The following is a 22965-nucleotide window of genomic DNA, read 5'->3' as shown; positions in this document are numbered from 1 at the left end:
TATTGGAGACAAGCTATTATTCAAGCAATTCTGCTTATAGCATAGGTCTGGGTTACCAGCACCTTGTGTTGGTAATGACATGGATTAAAACTGATACATAGGTAAAACGCTTGTGTGGACAATAATAGAGATAATAATACAGATAATTTGGTTTGAAAATGTCATCTTAGGTGTGTAGCTATACTGTAAAAATGTTTAACACAAAGCTAAGTATAAGCTAAATATAAATATATCTGGATGTGACATGTGCTTCAGAAGATGTTAGTATTGAACTAAGTTTGTTCTTACATTTTTTTTTTCAATTTAATGCTCTCTTACATAAGCATAAAATGTTCCAGATTGAATTAAAAAAAAAAATGCTACTTACTATCAGGCTAATAAAATTGCTTTGAGTAAAATGACTGTACAACTCATATCCTTAGCTTCCATCTTCATTTACCCACGTCAAGGCTGCAGCACAAAGGCCCGAGAGCTCTCTGATGGTGACTGTTGTTGAATGGTAAAACAGCTTGACAAGGAGCACACAAATTAGTTCCGCCTCTCCCGTCAATAGCAAGCCTTGACAGCCCACCATGACTCATATATTGCAAAATTAAAAATATATAATTCAATCAAATAAACAAGGGTATTCAGACAACAAGCATCCACAGACAGGGAGAGTCAATCAATTTGACCTGAGAGGGACACAGTGAGCCCATTACTAGAGATAGCCTCTTAAAACTATATGGCAAAGCTCTTGTAGTTATGTCGAATGTGAAACATATATCATGGTAAGGGTTGCATAGTATATAACATGGTTTATATTGCATGTCTGAAGATAAGGCTTGGCTAATGGAGCTTCAATGGGGTTAATAGGAGCAGTAAAAGTTGGAGACTTGTCCTCATAATGACTTGCAGTTAATATGAAGTTATGTTCATTCAATAATAATTTTGATTCATCTGATTACAATGTCCCTTGATTGTGTCATCATTTTATATCAATAATTAGTAAATGACAGTGGAGATAGTGCATCGATAAATCTTTATTAATATTATAATTACAATATGACAAAACTGCATCTTTGATTTTTTTTTTCTTAACTGACTGTCAAGATTTGATGAACAGACTAGACCTGGAGTTTCTAACATAATGGTCACTATGGCACATATAAACCCTATATGATGTATTTGTACACACATGTCACCATTGGCTGTTTGCTCTAAAGTCAGTGTGAACTGAAAGTCTGTTGTTGTCACTATCATTGTGCCAGTAAATAATAAAAAGGCACGCCCAAAATTATCACGTTATGAAATAATTATGAATGTCAATATTATGCTATTATTAGAGTTTCTCTTCAATAACCTCCAAAGTAATGGTTATTGATAGTAAGCAAGGAAGCTGTACATTGATTACAGGTTTAATACACTTTTCTCAGTATGGGTCTTCACACTTCATGCAGAATACAACATTAATAAATGCTGTATAAATGCTGTATAATGCTATAAAACGCCAAGGCACCTTGTGTACATGCCAATAAGAATAAGCCACAAATACAGTTCAGTACAGATTCGTTGTGTTTCTGTAGCAGTGACTGTGAGAATTTGTCTTTTTCTGTCTCTTTGTCCCTGTATAAGGCCGTTTCCAGATAACGCTCGATTTGTCAGCACTGCGCCTGGTTTTAATCTGCCATTCTGATCAGACAGAGGGCAGAACAGCCATAGCCCACTGAGGTCCCGATTAGACTTTGTCAGACCTCTGGAGGACACGATTAGAACAAGCTAATTAGGAGAGACAGAAGTTTAGGAAACTTTTGAGAGGAGAATCAGAGGCGAGAGAACAAGAGGGTAAGATTGTGGTGAGAGAGGAAGAGTTTGTGTGATACCACTGAAAAGTATATTTAATGGAGAATAGTGTTGAGTGCAGAAATGTAAAATCTAAATCATACATTAAATGGATTTTAGTCAGAACAAAAATCCATTGAAATTTAATTCTATTTAAAGACTGTAGAAAGAGAAGAAGAAGCCAAATCCTCAGTGATTAAGGTCAAATTCCACATCCTTCTGCCTAAATGTTCACCTCCTGACAACAGAGATACAGACTGGGCAAAGTGAACAACTACCCAAGAGTTAAGTTTATATTATTGCAGTACAAATAATTTGATTTATTACAAATTGGTGCACAATTTGCACGGATGAAGTCGTTATCTGTGATGAAGACCCTTATCTTACATCTTGTGGTCCTCATCTTGTAGAGGAACAAAATCTAACCTTCAGACCTCAAAGCTGTCGTATGTCTTTTTTAATTTGTATTGTTCTTTAAATCTTCTCCCAAACCTAAATGTGCAGAGGAGTTCACTAAAAAACCTAGCATCAGTGGCAGGCAGAGATAGGAGGGGAATGGTTAGACGTTTTTTATTGTGTGAGATGCGTTTATCAACATTGTTGCCAATAATTTCCTATTGATCGGCTGATCATCTAATCATTTCAGCACTTTAATGGGTAGAGCCTGACTGTTTTTAACTGTTTAGGTTTGGTTGAACTGAGGATTCAGCAAATCTATTCAGTCTTTACATAACATAAGCCCAGGTTTTATAAAAACTACTTTTTCACGTAACTCTGTACTTTCTGTGGTTCTTTGACATAAAACGTGTAATATCAACCAGTATTTCAGCCTGCTGCCTCTCTATTGTTTTCCTCTCTTGCCTGAATCCTGCCCACTGTTACATCAGCGTCTTATGTAAGAGCTGCGACCAAACACGAGCGTGGGGACAACAGGGGAGCATCGGTAGGTTTTATCATCAGCAGCAGCAGCAACACTAAGTGAAACTGTCATTGGCTACGTTCCTTTTTTTCGTCTTTTTTTTTTTTTTTTTACCCACATGCTCCCGCACTCTCGCAGGCACGACGGGCGACCAATTAGGGTTAGACAAGCAAGCGGAAATATTGAAATAAATAAACTAAAAGATCATTTGTGGCCTGAGGCTCGCGTCGCTTGCATGGTGAAAGATTAATGCTGCCTCTCTGAAAAACTAAAGCCTCCAAAGGGACAGTGGAAGTGGCTTTTTTCCTCTTCTGAAGCACTGGTAAAGAAAAAAAATGCCTGGAGACGCCTCCGGGCCAGAGGAGTACCGACCAAGGAGAGATGAGGAGGAAAGTGGTTGAGAGAGAGAAAGAAAGAGAGAGAGAGAGAGAGAGAGAGAGAGAGAGAGAGAGAGAGAGAGAGAGAGAGAGAGAGAGAGAGAGAGAGAGAGAGAGAGAGAGAGAGAGAGAGAGAGAGAGAGAGAGAGAGAGAGAGAGAGAGAGAGAGAGAGAGAGAGAGAGAGAGAGAGAGAGAGAGAGAGAGAGAGAGAGAGAGAGAGAGGAAGGCAAACATATTGCAGTGACAGTGGCACATAATTGCTTTCACTCTTGAGCACACACCCACACGCAGCATGCTCTAAATCAAACAGCTAGCCCCTATACTGTAAAACTATACTGTAAAAGCTTTGCCAATTGCTAAAATCTCTAATATCTGACACTAAACATACTGTAAAGCACAATGCTGTTCTAATATGAAAGGCAGTATTCAGTGATGGTTGAGTCATTAATCACAGCATGAAATAAGGGCTGATGAGTTTTACTCCTGTTTCAGTAAGACACAACTACTGCAGATGTTTCCATCAAAAGCCAAGCTTGAGTACTTTGAGCTATAAGAAGTTGTTTTAATGTGATGCAGGGAGAAGCTGAGTTTCAAAGATTAAAAACTAAACTAAAAAATACAACAACAACCTACATGCAACTGCACCCAATTAGTAGTAATAGTTATTCTGATAAAAGGAGAAACCCAGAGCAACAAAGTGGTGATTTTAAAATAGTTCTGCAGTTGCAATGATGGAGTTAGTGCTTTGGAAATGAGCATTATCCTGCAACAGGTATCGAGATTGCATTTAAAGCTAATCCTCTAATCGAGGCCTGTTTCAAATAGACACCTAATTTTGCTGCTGTTTGGGCAAATCATGGTCACTGATTGGGAATTTAGCACTATTATAAATGTAGTGAGCATCTGGTTCTGGGCTGATACACCAGCAAAATAAACAGATAAATAAACAAATAAAGCATTTATATATAGAGCTCTGCGACTGTAAAACATGAATCATGAAGTTCATCTTGTCTGAAAAAGCCCTGCAGAGTTTTCAGAAAGTCACTGATCCTTCTCTGCTGTGTTTATAGTATGTACTCACTAGAGTACCGGAGGTAAAGATTGTTTTTTTTCCCCTATCAGTTTTATTTTACTACATTTTTAGTCTCAAAGAGGATATTATGCTTCAAGGAATATTCATTATCTACTCACCACTATGCTGATGGAGGGGTAGGTGAAGTGTTTGAGTTTTTTGGCCTACGATACCACAGGAAGTGGCTAAGCTAGTGGACGCAGCAACATGATGGTGTGTCTGAGGGTCTGTGAATACACTTGTAGGACGATATCAGTGGACATTTAGGCTTAAAACATGGTGTCAATGACCTCGTTTTGGGTCGAATATGAATGTCGGGGCTTGCGGACACTTGGATGGCACCACACAAGCAGTATGGAGGCATGTCACGTTTTTTCTGTTGTTTTATTAGGTCTGAAGAGATACAAGTCCTAGTGAATTTTCATTTTTAAGACCAACATGACTCTGACATGATCCCAACATTTTAACTCCCATTAGTTGACGGTGTTTGAGCATGTGACAGATTTATTTTGAGTATCACAATTTAATTGTATAGGCTTTCGAAATTTCCCAAACCATGTGGAACAACCAAGACTCATCGCAGTGAGTTAACTGGACTGTCTCAAACTGGTTATACCAGTGAAAGGAAGTACACTAACACACGGACACACACCTGAGTAGGCCCAGTAGGTCTCCTCTGTGGCAGCTCTCCGGAGTCGCGTCCCATCGGCTGTGGCTTTGCGAAGGCTGAGGGCAGGGGTTTGGGACTCGGCTTGGCTTCCTGTCAGTGCTGCAGGGGGGCAAAAGAACATGGGGACAGGCGGATTAGTATAAACAGTAGCAGAGCTTCAACAGCACTTTGGAGCCTGGGCTGGATATCAGCCGGCCAGGATGACAGCCAACTGTGTGCTTAGCTGCCTTACCACGCCAGCTGCCTCATAATAACAGACACAGCAGGAAGAAAGGTCAACAACAAAGAACAGCAACTCTGTGAAACTCAACTGTCTGAGAAAAAGACCAAGCTACCTTGCGAACATTTAAGGACAACCTCAGACCCCAGCTCCAGTTCTTGCAAAACAGTCTCACTTGTGAGACCAAAAAGATATGGCATTAAAATGCAGAGGTAGGATAAAGACAAAAGACAAAATATCAGCTTTGGCCAAGGATCTTCTCTGCTTCTGCTACACACCAGCCAATGCAGTTGAATATTATACACGATACAGTTGTTTCATATGCATTGCTGTGAGCATTCACAATGTAATGATCAATACTAACAAGGCATAATACCTCAGACTTCTAGAAGCCCAAAATGCTCCAGGTTCACTGCATGTTTGTTGTTTTTTTGTAATTTGATTAAATCCAAACTACTACGAGATTCTGCACCACTTATACCAATAAAAGGTTAGTTGAGCATTTAAGCTATTATTTGGCTGCTTCTAAACCTTTGTTAATTCGAAAACCTGGGGCCAGTTTATATGATTTGTGCACAGGAGTGCCAGCTCATTTCTAGGTCTCTGGGGGAGTAAAATGAAGCTGGCATGTAGAGTCTGTTGAGAGATATGTTTAAAGGATGTATGCATGGGGCCCTACAGGGATAATCTGGCCATGGTCTGACAATGCCCTCTTTTAATGCCCATCATTCAAATCAGTTTATACCATGTTGAAATAATCCTTAATATAAAAAATGTCCCTTTGTCAATTTTGACAATTCTACTGCTAGTCTATTTTTCTATCCTTGAGTTTTTTCCTTTTGGGGTATTTTGTAGTCTAGTAGTGCAGCTTCTCAGACCTGCAAATAATCAAGAGCTGTCACGTTTGAGCTCATTCCTGCCCTGAGGGGATGTGGTTCTTAGAGAGATAATGCTGTCACATGGGTAAAATACCTCAACAAAGAAGATGCAATAAAAGCTGGAAGCAGATGTTTCCTTATGAACTCTATTGTGTACAAAAGTATTCCAAAATAAAAAAGGGGCTTATGTCAACAGTCAAAGTTGCACCCACAAAAGCAATCGTCAATATCAAACATCTAGATGTCAGATGATTGTAAATGTCTTGAGGTTCACAATTTGTGAAAACATGAAATCCCCTCCCACAGTCAGGCATATCACAGCAGAGCAGCATTTCTCGTACATTTCATTGGGGAGTAGAATAATCGAATGGAAATCAAGAATCCCTCTGCTGGATTCATGTGTGAAACTCTAACTCTCTGGTTGAGAAACCTTCTTGATCCCCACTAAAGAAAAGGCAGAGATGGAACGCTTGGCTTCTCTACAGTGGAGGACAGTATTTCTGACAGCTACTCTCTTAATGACTCCACTTGCTCTGCTATTTGGCCTTTAAAGGATCTTCCACAGGACAAAAATCTGACTAAAAGAAAAATAGTGAAGTGTCTTTTAGACTTGTTGAAGGCCACCTTTAACTTCCCACTGGCGGTATGTCTTAAGCCAGAATACATACAAAATAAAAGAGGAACATTTATTTATTTTTCATAAGTTCAACACGGTTATATTCTCACAGTGCATTGTTTGCATTGTATACTAAGTATGTGGCTGCTGATGACATTGTCAATATAATAGTTACAGTATGAAATTCAGTGTGTTCTTGTGATAGGAGACTGGGAGTCTAACATTTAGAATGAAACTTACTCCATTTGGCAGAGTAGCCTGATCACACTGCAGCCATCAAAGCAAGTACTGAGCAATTTCGCCTGTTGCATCATGTTGTTGTTGTGCTAGTACAGTGCATCACTTTTGAACTGCTTCTGTACACTCTGACTGGTACATACTGTGACACATTGAATGATTAAACTGCTGCTAAAATAATGGGTATATGTAAACTAGACCTCTGAAAATGCTAATATCTCATATATATATATATAAACCAGGTTTAAATAATCACCAACAAGCCAGAACTTTTTCATGTTTTCCAACAGCGGCAGGCAATTTTAAAAGTTTAACCCGTTAACATTCTGGAAAGTAATCTAAAAAATAAAAGTTAAGCTGAAAACCTGCCTGACAAGATTTGTTTTTAACATGAGGCATTATGACCCAACTTGGATTTGAATGGTATCCACTCTTGAAGGAATACTAATATGTTAACACTATTATCCATCAAAGTTAGCAACTGTTAAGTCTTTTAATTCATACATTAAAAAATACTATGACTATGTAACTTTAATAATGTTACAACTCTAAAGACTCAGTGGTTTAATGTATGCTCCCAGCTTCAAGGTTAGATTCATACTGTCCAAATGGGTCAACGTGGTGGGAAAGTGTGTTCGAGTTACACTTTTTCACAATTAAATATGTTCTCTTGCTGGGATATGTGCTGTTGGATGTCAGCGGGGAGTCTCACCTCAGCCTACTATAAATAGACAGAGGCTGCATCAGGAGGTGGAACTGCCGTTTCACATCTGACCTCACAGTATCCAGCTGTGATGATGTGACCACCAGGAGGTGTTTTTGTGAGTGAGTGTGTTTGATATCTGAGCATCAGTGGGGCCAGACCGAGCAGTCTCAGGCTACATCCACACTATACTTGTATCATATTTTAACAAAACTGAGATCCAGACAAGCATTTTAACTCCACATCGAAATATTCTCTACCCGCACTTACGCACCGGCAAATGCATTTGTATAAAGACAATGTGTGCTGGTGTAAACAATAGGCAAATTGTGTACTCTGCAATTAGAGAAAAGAAAAAGAAAAGATTTATTTTGATGGAAGTTTTCATAACAGTTAGTAGCAGCAATGCTTGTAATCCGTTATTCATGTTGCATTCACCGCTGTCGTGTCTCAATTTATAAGATCTGATCAGGAAACATTTAAATGCCGTTGTTTCTAAAAGTGTCTTCTTAAAAGGTCTCTGTCTTCTGTCCTCTGTTGTTTCTACTAATAGAGTAGAACCTGTGGATGTAGCCTTGATCTGAAAACAGATACCAATCACATTGTGATGAAAAAACTACCTTTCTGGCATTTTGTAAATCAATGTATGAAAGATATAAAGACTCAGGACGAACAAAGGGTGAAGCTTAGTTTCGATGACAGAGAACACAGCCCCCCCCACCCTCTTCTTGTTTTAATTCTTTGGGATGCAAGCATGGCTCATGTATACAAATGTCAATGGGAGCCAGTTGTATGGCTTTTCTATGAATTACATTATTGATTCCCAATACTGCTCAGAACAGAAAATGTAATTATGCACGGACCCACCCTATCCCCCCCCACCCCTCCATCCTTGCCGAATGGATGTTCCTCTGTCCCTGCCTCCCTTTTTTCTTGTCTTTCACTTGGTGGCTTTGCATCAATTTGTCTTTCGCTCTTGCCTTTAGTGACCTGCCCCACCGATGCACTCTCACACACACACACACACACAAACAAACACACACCCATCTCCACCCCGCCACCCCCCAACCTGACCTCTCTAAAGCCTCTAAGTGTGTTGTCCTTCACTCATGTCACGTGGGCAAAGGCTTTCTGGAATTGCTCTGCAGCAGTATAAACAGTGCCATTACCACGTGAGCAAGTGTTGTCTCTTATAGAGTCCTTAATCCAAGAGTTTTACCCAAGAGCTTCTTTGAAATGGTGAAGCAATCTCTTTCAATCTTTCATGTTATTGACATTTTTACAGAAAGACTGTATCTAACAAAGTAAAGGTTAATTGTTTCTTATCTAGATGCTTTGGGTCTGTCTTAGTCCCTATACTGGTGATCTTGGGCACGTAAGTCCCATGTAATAAAAATGTCAACACACAGTGCACTTGGCTGATATTTGATGCACAGCTCATATATAATACTGTTCTCCATTAGTCTGTGCAAGCAGCTAATTATTTATCTTTTATTTCAGGAGATCTCTAATTATTATTAATCATGAGGTCTTCTAACCTTTAGGAAGTTATTTTTTTCAGCCAAAAATAATTTCCTAAACCCAACCAAGGAGTTTGTGTATCAAATCTCACTATCTCTGCTATAACGTTATAAAAAGTCTAGTTCCCTGGTCTCTGGTAGGTATTTACAGGTTATATGAAGGTTAGGATTGTGGACTCATCACTTTGCGGTGTTGTTTCCGATTCCTGATTTCCTGTTGTATTTGCATGTCCTTAATTGGTTCCTGATCCTGGTTGTGTGTGCTGCTAGCTTACCATGTTCTCTGACTGATCCTCCTCCGTACCTGAGCTTTCACCTGTGTAAGGACCGGTTCTTGCACTTCAAGACGCTGCCAGCTCATTGTTTACCTTTGTGGTAAAAGAAAAACGCTTTGGACCTCCTGTCTACCCCTGTTGTGTTCTGAAGATGTGTGTCTTGCCTCTCTGCCTGAACGTTAACCTTTGTTTTTGTGCTCAGGATCATCTATCTGCCTTGCCATGCCTGTCACTCTCAGCCAGCCTCCAATGCCACATGTTCATGTTTGGACACCAGCCTGCCTCTTTGTCAGCACATTCTCTAAACTGGAAACTGGAGGAGATGGAAAGTTGGAGGGGTGGGTGAAGTGTTTGATGGAATCAAACACTTCTGGAGTTTCAGGGGTAAAGTAAGTTGAAGCAGAATCCGATACTATTGAGTCAATGGTGAGTATTTCTTCAGACGTAATAAAATGTAAATACTAAATGTCCGCTAATATCTTCCGACGAGGTGCAATCAGGGACCGTCGGAAATGCTAACGTCCGCTAGCTAAGCCACTTCTGTTGGACTTTTGAGCTTAAAACACAGTGTAAATTACCTGTTTAGAGGCGAAAATTTATCTCCGGCTTACAGACACTTGGATGACACCACATGAGGACCATAGAGGCATGTTGTGTTTTTGTTGGTTAATTAATGATTGTTATGTTGATTATTTTCTTTCATTTATCTATTTAATGTATTTATTCACATTGCAATGTATCTATTCATCCTTCCCTATACCTTCATTCTATTTGTATTCTTCTCAGAACCCCAGGGAACCCCTTAACCCCCTCTCCACCCTTCCATCTCAATCAAATCTTGGTCGTGGCCATTCGGACGTGTCCAGCTATTTAGCAGCCTTTACTTATCCTGAGCCGACGCCCCATTAAGGCGAGTGGACAGAATCTATCTCAGGGAGGGGGGAGCTCTCCTATGGGATCCTACCACAAGAACAACAATGTTTAAGTCAGTGACAGCGAAAAGAGGTGGTGGGCAGATTGAAACCAGAGGTGAAGGACACTGAAGGAGATGAGGAAGGAGAGGAATGACAGATGAGAAGAGGAGGATAAGATGGGGCTAAGAGCAGAGCGATGGACTTAAGGAGGCTGAAGGAGATGCCTGAAGAAGGGGAATATGGAGTGAAGAGAGTGTATAAATAGGAGGGGAATTAAGCATAAACGATAAAAAATTACAATTCTCCCTTAGCAACAGTTACCGGGTCACTGATCGACAGGGTGCCGCATGGCAACCAGTCAGCAGATGAGGAGAGAAGATGAAAACAGGCCTACTATTGGGCTGGGGGGGTATAATGAAATAGGGGGTGGGGGAGGGAAGGAAGGAAGCTGTGACGGTGTCAAGAGGAAAATTTACACCACAAATACAACGTTCTCCACAACGCTTAGTATAACATGAGTGTGAATATTAACATATGGGCATTAAGCTGGTAGTCTGCACATGAGGCTGAACAAGGTCTGGCAAAATAAAGAGAAAGAGAATTGGGGGAGAGTCCTCTAGGTTTTATGTTCAGAATGTTCACACTGTTGCAGTCTCACATTTCTGAGCTCACTACAAAAACAGGGGAACAAGAGGAGGGCAGAGCTGCCACTACGAGGGCAAAACAACTCCTGCAGTGTATTATGACAGGTAGGTTCTAACATGGTGACTACAAGGTCTCTGTTGTCAGACGATAAGGACAGCTGCAGTTTTAAAATCCCAACTGATTATGAAATCGGGTTGCATTGTTCGCGTGACAATTTCACAGATGTTCCTTTTTCTAATCTACAACATGCACACATTACGTCTGAAGGTCTGAAAATAATGGCACATCCCTCTCTCCTGGATATTGTTCAGATTATCGTGTCAAAGGGATCTCTTGGCAAGGCGTTGGTAATACTTTGCGATGAGAAATAACAAACTCTGAAGCCTAGATGAGTCTGGGTGAGAAAATGGAACTGGAGATTTTGCACTGTCAGTTTTAATATCTGTCAACAACACAAGGATGGTTAATGTGTTTACCGTTGCCAGTCAGCATTGTCAGCTGCTCAGGGATTGACGTCATCATGATAACATTCAGATCGTAAATATAACACATGTTTGCAGCTCATATTTTTTTTAAGAAACACCTTGCTATTTTCTTACTTTCACAACAAGCTTAATGGTGACCTCATTTTCATTATAATGAAGAGTGTGAAAACAACAACCATTTTTTTTCTCTACCCTCTCACACTGAACCCCCTGTCAGTCAGAGCTCATATGCATCAACATTTAGATTTTTTAAACTTAAAAAAATATAAGAACATTTCTACAGGTTTAAGTTTTATACAAAGTTTTTAAGTAAATAACATTTATTAGAAGATTAAAAACCACCAAACAAGCTATAATTCAAGTTGGCAGTGGCTGAATGATAGAGCGATCGTCTTCCAACCAGAAGATCGGCAGTTCAACCCCCAGACATCCGAAGTGTCCCTGGGCAAAAAGTTGGATGAACAATAGATGCACTGTATGAATGTATGTGTAAATGGGTGTAATGCAAAGTACTCTGAGTGGTCATCAACACTAGAAAAGCTCAATATAAATACAAACCATTTCCCAGTATTTCCACAAAAACTTTCAGTAGCCAACCCTTTTAATACTCCACCGCAATGAACACTGTACAGTGAATCATATAAATATATTGAGGTTTCTAATCCAGTCATAGCACCCCCCCCAACACACACACACACACACACACACACACACACACACACATACACACATTCAGTGCCCACGTTTCCTCTTCTTTCATTAGACATATTAAATTGTTCTTCCTCTAACATCACCACAGAGGCTTGTTGAGGTGTGCAGCTTCCCAGTGCAGTGTGCAGGTTGTGAGGTTATTGCTCCGACTACAAGTCCCACGTGTTGTCAAGGAGAGCCTGGTCAGACTCAGCTGTTGCCCAGCGGTTTATGGCACTATAGTGTTTAAGTGTACCCACTTTAGAGGAAAATGCCCTTATAAAGGCAGAGAGAAAGATGTGACATGTTTTCTTTTTTTTCCTCAAGCCATCTGCTCAGCGGGAAAAAAAAAATCAATGATCTTTTACAACAAAAGTGCTTCTTCTGTCTGATACATTTCACAGACACATATTGCACTTTTTACTTTAATACATTTTCTAATTACGTATATGTTCCGATACAAACACATAATTTGAGCGGTGTATTGAATATAATGCAGCTCTACCTAACCAGCTACAGCATTAAAATGTTGCTTACACGTCAATGCACCAGAGATAATGAACTATTGTGTTGAATACTGAACACTGTCACAAATCTGAGTGGGTAAATTGAAAAAAATTCCTTCAATGAAAAGAAAAGTGATCATTATGTATGCAGAGGTACATGCACAACATGTACAACGTATATGGTGGTACACATCGGTGGACATATTTTGCTCAGTGAGCTGAAGTATTCAATGAAACCACTATAGCCAGGAGTGGCATGGAAACACAATCCAATGTTGGCTCTAATTTAGATGAGTCAAAAGAAACAGTTTGTTCGGTTTTAACTTGTTAATGAGCTGCTAGTAGTATGTCACACAAAACAAAGCCTTGAAGCAAATTATTTATATGTCGAGTGGGGAGTATATGGTTGGTGCTTAGGGGGGAATGCAAGTTGGAATATTGTGTGAATGTTCATGTATTTGTCAGAACATTCCAGACATAAATCATGTGTCTTTGTTAACATCTTTGTGTGAATTTAAATGCATTTCCAGCTCACTACAGGTCAATCAACTATTTAGAGGAAACCACAGGAAACAGTTCCCGAGAGTTAAGTGCTTTCAGACACCACCTGACTGAAGTTTTAATTCTACAATGTCATTTTTTATAGTTGCACATGCACATCAGAGGTTCAGCCTGACTGATATGATTGATTTGTAGCATTTGTCTATATGAGGAACTATGGAAACGCTCTGTCTCTTTGAACAGTGTGGGAAAAGCTGAAGAAGATGGATCGACTGCAGCAGTGGGTTTACAGAGATACCGCTGAAAGTCTTGCCTGTGCAGGTGCACATTGGTTAGATAGATTCCTGTTATTGACATGCTGTGCAGAGAGAGAGAGAGAGAGAGAGCTTACCACATGCACTGGAGATGTGTACCAAGGTAACTTGTTTTCTCTCTAACACTATGTTGGTGTGCAGTGCCAGAAGTCAATAAACTTAAAGGAGCTGGGACTTTAGCTGGCCCGGCTTTTTGTGTCCGAACATACTGCTGCTTGCACAAAAGTTCCTCTTGAGAGGAAAAATAGACAACACTGGTTCCTGTCATCCATCACGGGAGGCCATTTAGGGGAATTGCAGAGTGTTTGCTCAAGCCTTAATTAAAATGCACAGCCCATCACAGTGCTCCTGTACTTAACCTTGGCTCACCCACTTCTCACTTGCTCTCTCCTCTCTTGACTTCAGAGAGAACGAACATCAGGGTGTTCGTATGCACACACTCACACATGGACATAAACACAAACCCATACAGTGCATGTGTGCCAGAGCTGGCCAAGTCAGTCCTCACTCTGGTGTATCAATTCATTAGCATTCTTTACATCTCCCTCCAATGCTCTTAGTAGTGAAGGACATCCACCAAGACCACACACACACACGCATGAACGCACGCATGTGCATGCCCATATTCACACATACACACACACATCATGATGCAAAGCTAGCCTTCACTCCAGATCTGGTGGGGACCTCCTCTCTGGATGAGTTGTGCTGCTTTGTCGCAGCAGCTGTTGTGCTACAGCACACTGCAGAGAGGCAGGCTGGGGTTAATGGTCATCCTGCAGCCTGCTGGTAGCTGACCAGATACCCTGGCACTGAAAACTGACGGGTGGGGGATGCATGTGTGAGGGTGTGGAGGATGATGGGGTGAGAGTTGGCGTGAGGAATATGGTCTGGAATAAGATTAACTGGTCTGGAATAAGATAGAACTCCCGAGAGGATTTTGACTTAGGTGGAGTTATCAGCTGGACAATACACTTTTGTAAAACAATGACACACTGGGTGGAATGATCACAATGTTATAAGCCTGGAAATTATTGGAAGATGATAATACTAATTATGCCATTATGATGAATGCAAACTTCACTCTGCACCATAGACATCAAAGTAAACGTTCTGGGCATAATGTCTGGCACGCAGAACAAAATAAACATGACAGTATAATGTTGGATTGTTTTTAAAGAGAAGTCACTAATGACAAGGAATATTTCTGAAACAGCTCCACAGCATTAACAGCATTATCACAGGCCAAGCAAACATTCTAAACAGGCGTGTTAAGAAACAGCACTGCACTATGTTAATGTTGTAGTTGGTTCAGTTGATTGCATATGCTACACATGTATTGTGTAACTAGTAACTACAGCTGTAAAGAATTGTAATGAGAATTATGTTTTCTGTAAAGTAAATAAATTTAAAATAAATATGAATACATTCTGCGTGAAAGCAGTCTGACTTGTATGGGAGATTTTTCCATTTTCTTTTATTTGCAGTATGTAAATGTTAAGTTTATTGAAAAATTTGAAAAAATTCTGTAGGTGCTGTGGATGTGTTCAGTGAATTCCTTTTGTAATCAGATTTCATTATATAGATAGTTCTTCCAAAGCACAAAATTTAGAGGCAAGGTCACAGGGTCAACAATTGCATCTCGTAGAAATCCTCTTGTGTGGATAATGAAATATAATTTTGTGTTCTGGTCTAAAATCTTGGATGGGGCAAGGCCCCCTCAGAGTAACATGTCTATAATCATGCCTTGCTACCTGCAAACTAAAATAAAGGGAAGGAACAAAGAGGATTGGGTCAAGACTCAGAGAAAGGTTGAGGTTAGGAAGACAGGGTTTGGATTTTAAAGCAGAGAGAAGAAAGAAGGAGGGGTTTTGAGAATCAATGGCTATAGGGAGGGAGTGAAGGAGAGGATGTGGTGAGGAGAAGAATGGAGGGTAGAGGGTCAGAGGAGGAGGATGTGGGGGCTGGGGGGGAACTGGCAGCTTTTTTTGGCTGGTTGGACGTTGATCAGAGCAAAGCGGAGAGAAATCACTTGCTCACAGAGTCCGCCCAGCATGACTTCATGTTTTCTGGAGCACTGGCCAAGGGCAGAGAAAGACAGTAGCACACACACCCACACACACACACACACACACACACACACACACACACACACACACACACGCAGGATCTATGAAGCCCAACAAGGCATGTCATCATCTGTGGAGCCGAAACACTGGGAGGCAGAGCTGTGTGAGGAGGTTAGGGGAGACAGAGGAAGCGTGGCCACAACATACAGCCTGAAGAGCTCTTTAATGTTGTCGAAAATGTCCCAGCAGACACGACTCGCCTCCAAAGCACCTTCCTCCCTTCCTCTTCATCCGCCTCCTTCCTCCAAGCACACACACACACACGCACGCACGCACGCACGCACGCACGCACGCACGCACGCACGCACACACACACACACACACACACACAAACACACGCACGCACACATGCACACACTTACATGCTTGGCTAATTAATAGCCACTGTTCAGTGAGACAAGGTCACACTGCCAGGGGGCTAAACACAATGAAACAAAGCTGACACCTCTGCTGGTACACACGACAGTGAAAGCTGTTCTCTTGTCCCCACCTCCATCACCAACTATGTCCGGCCTTTTTTCCCCTTTGACCATACTGTGATATCAGTGAGGGACTTTTTGTCTCCCGTGATGTGAAAGTCATATAAGTCCCACATCAGGTCCAAGTGGGTGTAACCATCTGCTGCCTGCATGCTTTTTCTTCCCAAATATATTGTTCAACAGAATTAAATTGCAGGTCTTTATTAGCCATTTCAGGCAAGGCTTTTTGATCAATGGCTTCAGTGCAGCAATAAACATGTTTTGCTATGACTAATGAAATCTATTGATGAATGAAAAATATGACCACATTGGAATTTCTTACATGGTTCTTCTGCATTTTACCTAAATTCTGGAGGGAACTGGACTGTAGCAAAAAACAAAATGGAAACAGTAGGTATAACATTTGTCAAACAGCAGCCGCTATGGCAACACAGCAATTACAGGCACAGTAAAGGCACAGGAGCGTCTTCATTTTCCAAATTTCTCCTTAGTGAGCTGCTTCAAAGACATCATCAGATGACGTGACTGAAACTGGATACCACAGGTACTAAAATGTGATATCCATATTATAAAACTCACTTGTTGGTTTGATGACATAAAATCAAATTAGCAACTACAAACAACTGGTCATTCCAGCCAGAACAAGTGAGCCTGCAGCATCCCATTTACCAATTCAACTTTTTATTGGAAAAAGGGCAAATATGTCTCACTTCCTGCTATGGTGAATGAATGATGGAAAACAGTTGGTTTAGGTGAAGATGGGGAACATTTCTTGCAGAATTCAGAACACATAAGAACCCTGTTTTCTATCAAAATAAAACTTAAAACCTACTCTCAGATCAAAACAAAATTCAATATTTACATCGCTCCAGGTAGTGTGAGGGCAAGTCACAGCCTGGGGGAAAACCAGCAGGACAACATATGAAAATGAATCGAGCTCTTTCAAATCTCACTCCTGTTTGATTCAATCTTTTTACTATTCTGGTTCTCAGGGTTGCCATTAGCCATCAGTTCTAAACTGCTTATATTGTGAGATTACTTTGTGTTCCAAATCGTTTTATGGGAGGGCCATAACAAAATCTGGGGACTGAATATAAACTGAAAAAGGTCCCGGTCAGACACGTGCTGTCTTCATTTGGAGAATAATAACCAAGAAAGTGTTCTTGTACACTTATGATGTTACAGTTAAGTTGACCTTTAACCTTTTGCACATAAAATGTCATCACATTTAATCCTATTAGACATCTGTCTGACATTGTGTCATAATTAGCATATGGATGTGACCATTAGAGGTCATCAAGCTTGACCTTTCACTTTTTGTCCTCCAAAATCTAATCCATTTCCCCCTAAGGTCCAAGGGAATTTTCTGGGCCAAAATTGAAGCAATCCCTTGAGGAGTTACTATGACGATTCACCAGAGTCGGACGCAGAGATGGATGAACTTTGGCCACAGCTGTCACTGTTGCAGATGCATATTCAATCAATCAATTAATCATCAAATCATACAAATATCCACAGACTTACACGATGATTAAAGCATAGGGGTTAGATTTATCCACACTGGACTCATGAAGCCATGATACAGGCGGTAAATGATGGAGTGTGCACTCTGTGAAATGCTTTTCACCCATCTCTGCTCTCTGAACATGATGTTCTGCTGAGTGCCCATGAAAAAGGCTTCTAGGTTCAGCTGCAACTTAAATGACAGCCTGATGGAGTACAGCGTGGGCCCGCTGAACTTTACCCAGAAGGCAGCAGTCCTCCACATAAGTATTCAGAGCAGGGAACTGTGGGTGATCTTTAGTAATGTTCTGGTTGATTGGTGTAGGATGGCAGGGGTGATTTGTTGCCATCACCTTCCAATGAAAAAGGAAGAGAAAAAAAATCTCCCAGCCCATCTTGTGCATTTACCAAGGATGAGGGGCAAGGAAAGAGAAATGAGACGTACTCTTCTTCATCTCTTCCCTTCTCTTTTCTAAGTAGGCTTGAAGGTCACCGCGTATAAAACAATCCATTACAGATGTCGCTTTGCAGACAAAAGGCATCTGCTGTTGTGCTCTCACTGAAACAGCACTATCCTCTTAATAACTCACCGTTTTCTCATATGGCATTTCAATATCACACACACACACATGCTGGTCCTGCAGGCTTTGCATTGTCCAGCAGAAGTCTGTGCAAAATGTCAATGCATCTGGTGCACTGATATGTTGTCAGGGCCGCACCCTCACACTCATGTGGCTCATAGCACTGCTCTGCTCTCTCTGTGATATGGACATTGCATGCAAGTAATCACAAAAATGGTGTCAGCTTCCCGTTTTGATGCAAATGCTAGTTTGTATTATTGTGTAATTGTGTGGTATTGTGTCATTATGATAAGTGAGAAAGGTCGAATTTCAAAAATTCACAAACCCAATTTATTTGGAACCATACTCAGGGAAATGCCCCCAAACACATCTCTGCCCTCCTGTCCCTCGCACAGCTCTGGTAAACATCTGTGTTACTGATTGTATTTTATTTGACTTGATTTTAAAATGTATTTTCTATCAAATTGCTTGATTTTCTCAGATGAGATAAGAATGTATAATCACTTTCAGGGGGCCTATGTCAAGTGTGGGGTGGGATAGGCTAGATCGACATAGGCTGCATGATGTGAGGGTGAATTTATGATTAAAATCCAGTTTTTCCTCAGGAAGGTGATATCAGTGGAAGTTTCTGTGGAAGAGAACATGGTCCTGTGCAGAAAAGAACGAGGCCATCTTAATGCAATATAAAATGCTTTCAATCTGATTTCATCATATTTTGTTTACAGACTTTTTTCTGTAAGTTTTGTTCCCTAACAAAAGGTCAGACACCCCTCAGGTTGGTAAATCCCCAAGATTTCCAGATAAAATACAACAGACGTGACCTCAGTGTCCTCAACGGTAGCTATGGCCCTGGGTAGTTGGCATTTAAACTGAAGCATAATGCCAAATGAGCATTATGCTTGGGTGGTGGGGTTGGGGTCGTGGGTGGTGGGGATCTGTCCCTGGGCACAAAAGTGGTTGAAAGCGGCGCTGGCACAATGTGTCCATTGTCTCTCTCTTGTTCTCGCAGCTTTGGACAGGTGTTTCCGATTCAGAAAAATGAATGTCTCAATGGAGCAATTTAGACACATAAAGGCTGCATGAGCTAATGCACACTGGGCTGAGAGTGACAATATGTCGGATGTAACACAAAGCTCGGGCTTTTCAGACCACTGAATGTGCCTTATTAGAAGCAGTCGTTCGTTTTTTCCCCCTCTTCCGAGCTCCTGTGGTTAAGTGGCTGCTTTAATTAGGCAAACATTGTTGTGCAGCCATTCAGTAGTCACTGTTAAGTCAAACATCTCAGTTAAGCTTTGCTCAGTACAAATGGGGCTTAATTGGGAGTTAAAAGTCTAACTGTTGGGTTTTCAAATCTAATCAGTGTGCCTTTGAAAGGGCGATGTGCTCGGAGCAGCCTGTACTTGTGTTTGTAATGTCTCTGCTTGACAATCACTTGATGTACGATGCTCTTTTTTGGTTTGTTGTGTCCCAGTCGAGGCGCTGAAACTGGTTGTATATGCAAGACGTGCTACATTTTGGGATGAATGCAGAAATGTTGTGATGAGAGTGAAGTGATGATAGCAAAATTAATTTAGACTATTCATTCAAAAGCACAACATATACAAAACCGCTATTAGAGCAGCAATCTTCTAAATAAAGTAGAATTGGTACAGATGTGTGTGTGTGTGTGTGTGTGTGTCTGTGTGTGTGTGCGTAGTGGGCACTGCAGTATTGAACAAAGAGATGAAGATCAAACCCCACACACACGTTACTTTGTCCTTGCATCATCTGGGATGGTGAACGGATTAACAAATATTGCATCAAGCCGAGACACCTTCCACCCGGCAATTATCACCCATTCAATTGAAGGGTAGAAGCAAATATGAAATTAGGCGACTTACTTTTTCCCAGTTGCACACAATTAATTGTCTGGATGGATCAAGACAGGAGCCACATATCCTTAGAGGGACATCATAATAAAATCCAATGGAGAACAGTATCACTTTAGTTTTATTGTTAAAATTGATCTAGTTATTTAATGCCTGAACAACAGGCAGTGTTGTGTAAAAAGGTGGCTAGAGCTGAAAACTCGAGAATAAAAGTAACAGAGCTCTGGGCATGTTACTTTCAAGAGTTAACCTTGTGGGTCAGCGTGGTTTTCATACCCTCTGCCCCCCTTAGTGATGTGCCTGTGACTCCAGAGACACACAACCCTATAATTAACAGATTGCCATTCATGAAACATATGTTCTAGTCTTCACATGACGCTGATGACATGTGGTATACTGTAAAGGGAAAAACCTGATAGCAAACTCAAAGTTGGAAAAAATCTATTCAATAAGTACATCATCCATTTACTAATAGTCAAAGTGAAGAACATAGGTTCAGCAGCCTTTAAAAAGGCAAATTGATGATGTGACACAACAATTCAGCTCTTAAACAGTTAATACAATCATGTAATTCTGGTATACATTCTTATATGATGAGTTTATTTATGTTACTATGACAGTGGGACTGAATGCACAAAAAAGGCATTATTTCCTGTCCCTCCCTCCTATTGATAATGACTTCATCATTGTCATTTCACCTTTCACCAGCTTCGGTCATTGTGCTGAACTGTGAAAAAAAAAATCCTGCATGTTAAAATTAGTTGCATATATGCAAAGAAAAAAATTTCAAGAAATCCTGACTGATTGTTTTGCAGTCTTCTCGGAATTTAATTAACGTGAAAAAAGTTCAGTGTCATCCATGTGTGTCCAGGACAAAGATGTGTTCAGCCTCTAATTAGCACAAAGGTTAAGTGCAGATCCACAGGTCTGAGTGGGAAAACACAGCCTCTTTAGTGAAGTTCAATGGGACCAAAATGTTGGCTCCGGCACACAAACGTGTTTCCTCAGTAGAAGAATGACAGCACCAGTGGTTTTAGCATTTGCCCCACTGTGCCAGCTGTCCACATGACATTCATTGTGATGTGAGCAAAGCAGCAAGTCAGGTGACATTGTTCAAGTCTGAGCAGGGAGGAGGTCGGACTGGAAAGATTAGTCAATAACACATCATACTTTAGCTCTACCAATGTTCACTCCCCATTTTTCAGTGATTTATTACTCAAAGTGGCCTTACCATTTGTACTTGTTTGTCAACAGATTTGAGCCTGACCGCTTGAGGTTTCTTGTTCATTTGTTGTAGTTTGGCCCTTTATTGTCAGAACTGACAAGAAAGTCGTACTTTAGGTGACATTGTGATAGTCAACCTAGCTTGCTATTCACGTAAGGCTGAAGAACAATGGTTTGGAACAATAGGGCAAGATCCACACTACCAATCCTCTATCTTACTTTCCATCATTCCTGTCATTTGTAAAATTATCAGCAACTAAGCAACCAACTGCAGACTCGATCTTTACATCGACACACGTTCAAAGCGTACAACAATGGACATGTGATGTGCAAGGTCAGGTTTGTCAGTGTGGATGGAAAGTAGTTTAGTTATGGAGCTAAAATGTGCATCTGAATTGAGTGAATGGAGATAGTTTTTGTTTGAAACACTGCTTTAAATCTAGCATATTACAATGGATGTAGCCGGAGCGTCTTATGAGAGAGGAGCCACTGCAGGCTCTGGGCATGTGTTCAGGGTGACAACAGAAAGAAGCAACTGTTCATTCAGGTCAGCAAGTATTTCTCTCCTGTCTCCATGTTCCCTGTTCCCAGATGTTGGTAAATACTTTGCTTACTCCCATTACTTTTAAAAAAAAAGCTTCAGCTTCATCAGCTCTAAGAGACACATTGCAGGTTTCACTGGGTTTTTTGGTGTGGTGGCGGTTGATGGAACAAACATGGAGAAAGATCAATGCATCCTGTCAGAGGTGGGTGACACTGACTCCCAGATATCCAGTCCTTAACAAAAGACCACTGACTGAAATACTTGGAAACACAAACAAATCAGTCACATCCTAGCACACTATTTGTTTTTCTTGCTCTTACTCTATTTGGCAGATCAGAAGGTTCAATGCATCAACTACATTGGATTTTCTTTCTTCAGGGAACCCGGTTTCCACCTTTTCTGTTTCTCACCTCCATCCAATCTCTCGCTACCGTCTCCCTATATTATACTGACAAATATGACAGAGGACGAAGGAGGCCAAAACAATGAGATCTGACCTGGGATGCACGCCAACTGACAAGATTTAGACACCTGAATGGATAAGATACAACACGGTATGCTGCTGCAGTTGCCGGGGCTTTTAAAGGTGTGCTTGAAATTGCCTCAGTGAGCTGATAAACGGAGTTTTTGGCAGGCAATGAGAGTTTGTGGGGCATAATCTTGCAGCAGGGAAGATGTGCTTGAGTGCTGGACAGTGAGAAATTCGATTAACGCCTCTTCTGGGGTCTTGCTCTCTCTCCCCAACCATATCCCCACCTCACAGAATACCCCTCCCCCCAAAGGGTTGCATCCCGCTCTGGATATGGACCCCGTCATCCACAACCGGTTAATGACAAAGCTGCTCTCTCCTGGCTTGAAACCGGCTGCTGCTGACAAGGCTTTTCAAGCAAACACCATGCTGGCAAAGGGAGCTGAAAAGCTGGCTGGTTGGTTGCTGTGGGTATATATGTTTGCATGTGTTGATCTACGAAAAAACGACAAAAACACACCCTCCTAAAGCCTGACAATAACATGCAGCCCGAGTAATCCGATTGTCGTAAGGGAGAGAAAGATAAATAAAAATGTGAGCTAGATGCATTGAGGAGGGGAAGGATTGGACTTTTTGGACGTGAGCAAAGACACGCTTTACCACCAGACTGTGAAGGCAACATGTCTCCAGGGCATATCTTGGAGTTATACAGACAGAAATTAACTTTTAACATAGGAATCCAGTCGATGATTGTGCAAAGCAGCAGACCAGGGTCGGGCAATGTCATGGAAATGGCACACAAAA

The 22965-nt window shown here is 41.0% G+C and overlaps 1 protein-coding gene across 1 annotated transcript in view; it reads right to left on the bottom strand.

The window, feature by feature from the left end:
- Positions 1–22965, bottom strand: part of ptprga (protein tyrosine phosphatase receptor type Ga) — a 352902-nt gene that overhangs the window by 270060 nt on the left and 59877 nt on the right. The window contains exon 2 of the mRNA XM_061070454.1: positions 4843–4959. Within this exon, the coding sequence (XP_060926437.1) occupies positions 4843–4959 (117 nt within the window). The remainder of the gene's footprint in view (positions 1–4842; positions 4960–22965) is intronic.

This window comes from Limanda limanda, chromosome 4 (genome assembly GCF_963576545.1).
Source record: "Limanda limanda chromosome 4, fLimLim1.1, whole genome shotgun sequence".
Classification (NCBI taxonomy): Eukaryota; Metazoa; Chordata; class Actinopteri; order Pleuronectiformes; family Pleuronectidae; genus Limanda; species Limanda limanda.
Note: the sequence above shows the minus strand (reverse complement) of the source record. Positions and strands in the feature narration are given on the sequence as shown.